Below are 6,731 nucleotides of genomic sequence, written 5' to 3'. Positions count from 1 at the left end.
TTTTTGTTTTTTTTTTTTTTTGTTTGTTTGTTTTTTAGCTCGTTCTGACTTGTTTGGATTCTTTTGTTTTTTTGTGTTTAGTGGAGTTTTAATACTGTGAACTGTTGTTAATTTATATTTCTCTGTGATATGTGGTCACTTGGCTTGTGGGTCATTATGAGATGATGGTATGATGTATAATCACCCTCCTCTGTTTTCACTGAACACAGTTCAAAGAAATACAATTTTCTTAATAGATAAAAGGCCCTTTTTCACTTTTCAACTCCTTTTAGTTTGAGTGCTAGTATCAAATGAGGCTAATGTTTGTTGGATTCAGGCAAGAATGTACCTCTCCTGTCTTTAATGCTTAGAAACAATTGCTAGACAGGTGGAGGGAGGCCCGAGTTGCTATTCAGCTGAAGAACAATCTGGCTAGTTCTGCCTGTAGAGAAAAGCGCTTGTTTATTTGCTGGAGCTTTTACTTGATGTAATATCAAATTTTATCATGAAAAGCTTTTCTTCTGTTTTACTTTGCTTCTGTTGTCTAAGACCAAATGAATATTGTCTTTGGCCGTATGGATATTAATGAGTATGCTTTCCATTCATTGGAGGCTTAATGCTCATAATAACCCCTTCTGTGGTTGGCCTTGATTAATTCAGTCCTGAATATCAAAGAGGTTAGAGTACCTTACAACAGAGATTTTGTATTCATTTTTTTTAAATGTTCCAATTATGATTCCAGTGTTGTTTAACACTTGGTAAATGGTCCTAAATCATTCTGGAAAGAAGAAAAGAAAGCATTTCTTTTCCCACATTATTCTCTATGGAAAATGTGCTACTTCTCTCAAGGCACTGGTGGACCAGAATATTTTTGTCCACAGTGCACCTCTAAACCTGAGATGGTCTCCTCTCATGGTCTCTTCAATTATCCTTGTAGGATGTCCTTTTTATCTCATATTACACTTAGACACATGACTTCATTACCCTTGCTCTTCTGTGAATTCCTTTCCGGAAGACACAGCTGTGTCTTATTCATTTTTGTCATCACCACAATACTTCATAGAGCACTTAAGACATATTTATGAATGTGGGTGGAAGAGTCTCAGCCCCATAAACCCTGGCCTCCAAGAGCCAGAGCGCTCCTGCGAACACTTGGGATTCCTAATCCCGTCCTGAAGATGAAGCGCTCATGTGGGAGCGAGCAAAGCCACAAGATATCATCTGGTTGCTTTTAAAGAGGAAAATTAGAATTCCTTGTGAGGTGTTTTTGGAGGTTCACATAATTCCAGTTAAGTTATGAAACAACTGGTCAAATTGGACTAGATTGAAATAGTTTATGCAACTTTAAAAGTAGGACAAATGCCTTCTGCAGAACCCAGGAGGTGATTCTTTGCACCTGTGATGCTCTGTATTCATTTAGCCACTTGAATGGAAGAAAACTCTTTGAAAGCAATAGATTGGGTTTTACTGTCACTCAGGTGTCTCCTTGGAGCCTGCAGCAGGTGGTGACATGCTCAGCCTTTCCTGATGGAATCAGTGAATACACACTTGCGCTGGGTTTGGCTCTCAGTCCAGCCCCTACCTAGAAAGTACTAGCTCAGCAGATCTAAGGACATAGTTGTTAGCCTGTATAATTGCTATCTGTCAAAGATACCTCCAATAATTAAGAAATTGTTCCAGCTACTTTCAGACACACCCACTACATCTCTTTCAGTAGGGATAAATGAGTCACAGAGTCATTAATAATATTCATTGGCATTCTTTAATGGATCCACTCTAAAAAGTAGTAGGACAATATCTATCTGGGAAATAAATGTAAGTTTGTGTCTTCATTTGAAATAACACTCTTTTCAATGTCCTTCTTGAGTACTTCTAGTTTCTGTGAATGAAAAAATCTTTTCATCATGGGGATTCCAGTATTTATTAATTTTTCTTTTTTCCTCCCTTTCAGTGGAAGGGTGAAATCCAAGAGTTTTGTCCCAATACCAAAATGCTCTTGGTTGGCTGCAAGTCTGACTTGAGGACAGATGTTAGTACATTAGTAGAACTTTCAAATCACAGGCAGACTCCAGTGTCATACGATCAGGTACGTACGGCATCAGTGTGAAGTGAATTTCATGGTGAAAGAAACGGAGTATCACTCATAATAAATAGAATGACAAATGGCTGCTTTTGCTACAAACAGGTTCAGCCAGTGGTCATCTGTGAAGTGTGAAACACCCTGTCATTCAGTAGCACAATCACATGATACTTGTGAACATATACAGTTGATCATGTCCTATTCTGGTATATCCCTCCAAATCTTGGTGTGTTTAAAGTTTAGAAGATTTGAGAGAGAATATTGTCAAATTCAGTAGTTCTATTTAAAAGAGGTGATCTTATTTAATATTCAGCAGCCCAATAAAATCCTAAGCAGGCTATTTCCAATAGCTTATTTCATAAAACTGTCTTTTAGAATTTCTACACGTTTCCCACAAATAGTTAGAATGGAGAGTTAGTTTCAGAAGTTCATTCTCTTAAAACCCACAACCAGATTCCGAAGAGGGCTCATGTTGAAATAGCTACAATTATATTTCATATTTGTCATTTAAAATAATGCAACCTAAGGCTGGGGATGTGATTCAGTGGTAGAACATTTAGGGTCCTGCATTTAATCCCCCAACATTATGAGAAATTTAAAAAAGAAAAATATATACTGTAACCTTCTTCATCTTGCATTTGTAATTTTAAAAAATTGGTTATTTAAATAAGTAATTTTGATTATGTACACATTTGTCATTACATATCATGTCAGCATCATCCACGTTTACAAATTGTGTGCTTTCATTCCATAGAGTAATAGACTTCATGATCATATACCTTTCTTCAATGTATTTTGACTGTAAGAGAGTTGCATAAATCAATTTATATAAAATGCACTTAAATTCCATCCATTGCCACTATGTTTTGCATAACCTGTTGAGTAGCTTTGACTGACTTGCATAGTCAAGGAGAGAGAAAGTAAATATCCATAAGTGGCACCAACAGGCACTAAAAGCCAGACTGCCCCTGCCAGAACTGTGTGGAAAATACAGTTTATGATCATGACTTAGCTGACAGATTGCACTAGGACGATTCTGTCCTCCCGATGACCCTGGAATCTTCCAGGGTAACCAGCCACTCTTAGTTGAATTTGCTATTGGGTATGAATGGCCTTCTTAGCTCCTCTCCTCATTCCTTGTATCAGTTCATGAAGTGTTTGATGATTGTGACCTTCCTGTATTAATGACGTTGTGACTTTAGATGAGTGATAACATTTGAGTGCCTTAGGCCTGGGTCTTGATTGCAGGTATTCACGAAGTAATAAATAGAGTACCGTAGATCAATGAATAAATTCCATTTGTAACAACACTTGGAAAATTCAGCTGACATATTAGAAAATGTTTGGCAATGAAAATTGTTTTGTGGTATTAGAAGACACTTCTTAGCTTTTTCCTAAGGTCCTTTTTTTTTTTTTTTTTCTTCAAGGAAGGAAGGATTTTTTTTTTCACCTCACACTTTGTCAGGATTTCAGTCCAAAATCAGCTGGCTATATGGCAGAGAGGCACATGGTAGAGGGCAGCAGCTCATGGCAGCCGAAAACAGTAAAATATAGCAAGAGTACAGAGGGAAGGATTCCCCCAAGGTCTTTTTGCTAATTAAATCCCTTCTCTTCTTTTTCAGGGGGCAAATATGGCCAAACAGATTGGAGCAGCTACTTATATTGAATGTTCAGCTTTGCAGTCAGAAAATAGTGTCAGAGACATTTTTCACGTTGCCACCTTGGCATGTGTAAATAAGACAAATAAAAACGTTAAGCGGAACAAATCACAGAGGGCCACAAAGCGGATTTCACACATGCCTAGCAGACCAGAACTCTCGGCAGTTACTACGGACTTAAGAAAGGACAAAGCAAAGAGCTGCACTGTGATGTGAATCTTTCGTTATCTTTAATGAGGACAAGTGAATCTAGTGTAAAAACGCGAGCGAAACAAAAAGGTGAGAAGGACAGCCAAAGCCACATACACTGCAGGCTCAGGAGGCCCCTGAGGGGACCCCTATCTTTGTGGAATCCTGTCCTTAGGCTCGGCGTGTAGGCCGAGTGGTGAGAAGCAACAACGTTGAAGTGTTTTGAAGTGTGACTTGAAAAATATGCCAAAAAGGAGAGATGCAAAATGGGCTAAGAGAGGTGAGGAGGAAGGCGAGTACCTCCATGAAGAAAAATCACAGAGTGGTGCTTGCGTCGTGTTCTGTTCTGTTTTGTTTTGTTACATTCTATTCGTGGATCTCTACTTTCATTTTTAAATGTTTTAATCTCCTTTTACAAAAAATATATATATATTAATATACCATCTCATTGGGGAACTGGCACTGTAACCTTAGCATTTAGTTTGCTAGAGGATGCGATCTAATTTCCTCCTAGCTCGTCATTAAAATGGAAATTGTATCAGGACCCATGGGATTCCAGAGGGAAACTTCATGAGGCTTTGAAATCCTGCCCTCCTGAAGATGACTGCTCAGCGAGATGGTTCTGAAGAAAAGTGTTTGCAGCCTTGCAAGATGTGTAGACCAGCGCTACAAAGATTGCATAGATCAAATAGAAAGAGGCGTTGATTTTGATTCAGTCTGATGGTTCTGTTCATTGTGATTGTCATTAACAAGTGGTAAATTGCTCAATGTAATATTTTTGTGCGCTGTTTAGAAAAGAGGTGTGTGATTTTTTTTTTTTTTGCCATTGTTGATGAAAATGCAAAGTCAAATAAAAGTGTCTTTGTGTTATAGAATGATCCAAGGGAGAAAAATATAGGTACTATTTTCACCAGGAGAGGTAATGAATGAAGGAATAGTAGCAGAAAGCACAGTTTGTGAGTAAAGGTGTCAGGAAATACGCTACCAAATGTACAAAGCAGAAGGACTCTTATTTTGAGATGGCGCTCCAGTTGGCAGCATCTAATGATCTGTTGGTTTATTATACTTTCCTTAAATGAACATGCATTTGAGAAGGACCCACTTACCGAGCTTTAGAAAATCCCTAGTAGAAAATTATATGATGCCAGTCATGACATTACACTAGGGCATTTCTTCCTTCCTTGCTTTCTTTCCTTTTCTTTCCTTTCCTTTCCTTTTCTTTTCTTCTTTTCTTTTCTTTTCTTTTCTTTTCTTTTCTTTCTTTTCTTTACTTTTTTTCTTTTCTTTCTGGCATTTCTGAGAGCTATTGCTAAGATCCACTTAACCAGATTTACCCAGGGTCCAGGTTGAAAACTGCATCTTTGTTGTTGCATACAATAATCAACATTTAAAATAGTTTACAGGTAGATTTTTGACCCATTCTAGCTAGGGATTCTTTCAGAGAAGAAGCCAGATCTGACTTGTTTATTGTTGGCGCTTGTTAAAAACAAGCTTTCTTTCCCATCACAATGCTTCATTTTTGAAGTCTTGAAGCTGTGTTCCCATTACTCTGTGGCAGGAGAGTAGATTAAGTCAATTACAGCCCTCCGTTTGGTGTCTTACAAGCACTTTGTTTTGTCTCTGCAAGAAAATATCATTTGAGTCATTTCCCACAAGATACAGATGTTTTCCCAACATTATATCCTTTGATTGATGCAGCATTATGCTTTGGACAGTATTACAAAATAGCTGGCAAGTGCTTTCTGTATTTAAATATTGTAAAAAGAAAATAAGTTATAACTGTTATAAAGCAGAACTTATGTTGCATTTTTTTTAAATGTCGAAGTCACTTTGTATGTTTGTTTGGTCAATGTTTCTGCAGTATTTATTAAAACATACTTTTTCCCCCTTCAAATAAAAAGTAACCATGTCTTTGTCTAAATGTTCTCTTTCTTTTATTCTCTACTTCCTGATTGTGCTATTTCACTTTGTAATTTAATAGAGATGATTTTGGAATGTGGCCCAAGTTTTCCTGGATGGCCAGGCCTGGAAATTTTTAAATTCTCAGTAGTGGTAATACTCAAAGAAAGATAACTGTGCTTAAGAGGTTTTTATGATGATTTCAAATCATAAGAAAATAAGGCATATTTACATTAAATTATTTGATCATATGCAAAAAAAAAAAAAAAGCCAGGGTACTGCCTAGGATTACATTGAAGGAAGCATGGAAATCCCTTGAAGTCTTATTAGTGAAACAGTATAGGGCCGGGTGGCAGCTCAGTACCATAAAGCACCTGCCTCACATGTGCAAGGTTCTGAGTTTGATCCCTGGTACTGAGAAAAAACAACAACAATAAAAAAAACTATTCTCGAATAACAGGCTTAATTCTTCCTCTTCTTTTTTCCTTTCTTTCTCCCTTCCTCTCTCCCCTCTCCTTCCTTCATTTTCCTACCCCTCTTTCTTCTTTCTTACTATCAGAAATTGAACCCAGGGTCTTTGCAATGAGATCTTTTCTCGGTCCTTTTGAAATTTAAAATTGTGAGACGACCTCATTAAAAGTTACTTAGTTGGCTGAGGTTAGGCTCAAACTTGAGATCTTACCTGAAGCTTCCTGTGTGACAGGTTTAATTCTAATGTGACCCTGGTTTGCTACTTTGTTTTCTGGGGCTCTGAATCTTGGTCCTTAACTATTTACGTGGACAAGGAATATTCTGTGTGTGTGTGTGTGTGTGTGTGTGTGTGCGCGCGCGCGCGCGCGCATGCGCACGCGCATGTGTATGTACGTGCGCAGTATCAGGGATAAAACTCGGGCCCTGTGCTTGCGAGGCAGCACTTGTGCTACTGA

At 37.9% G+C, this 6,731-nt stretch overlaps 1 protein-coding gene across 1 annotated transcript in view; it reads left to right on the top strand.

The window, feature by feature from the left end:
- Rnd3 (Rho family GTPase 3) overlaps positions 1-5,815 on the top strand; it is a 20,132-nt gene extending 14,317 nt beyond the window's left edge. Inside the window, exons 5-6 of the mRNA XM_023721400.1 lie at positions 1,931-2,065; positions 3,682-5,815. Coding sequence (XP_023577168.1) covers positions 1,931-2,065; positions 3,682-3,933 — 387 coding nt within the window. The 3' untranslated portion in view covers positions 3,934-5,815. The remainder of the gene's footprint in view (positions 1-1,930; positions 2,066-3,681) is intronic.
- Positions 5,816-6,731: the final 916 nt, after the last annotated feature.

This window comes from Octodon degus, unplaced genomic scaffold, assembly GCF_000260255.1.
Source record: "Octodon degus isolate 3935 unplaced genomic scaffold, OctDeg1.0 scaffold00082, whole genome shotgun sequence".
Lineage (NCBI taxonomy): Eukaryota > Metazoa > Chordata > Mammalia > Rodentia > Octodontidae > Octodon > Octodon degus.
The sequence above is the reverse complement of the archived record's forward strand: the minus strand, read 5'-3'. Positions and strand labels throughout refer to the sequence as shown.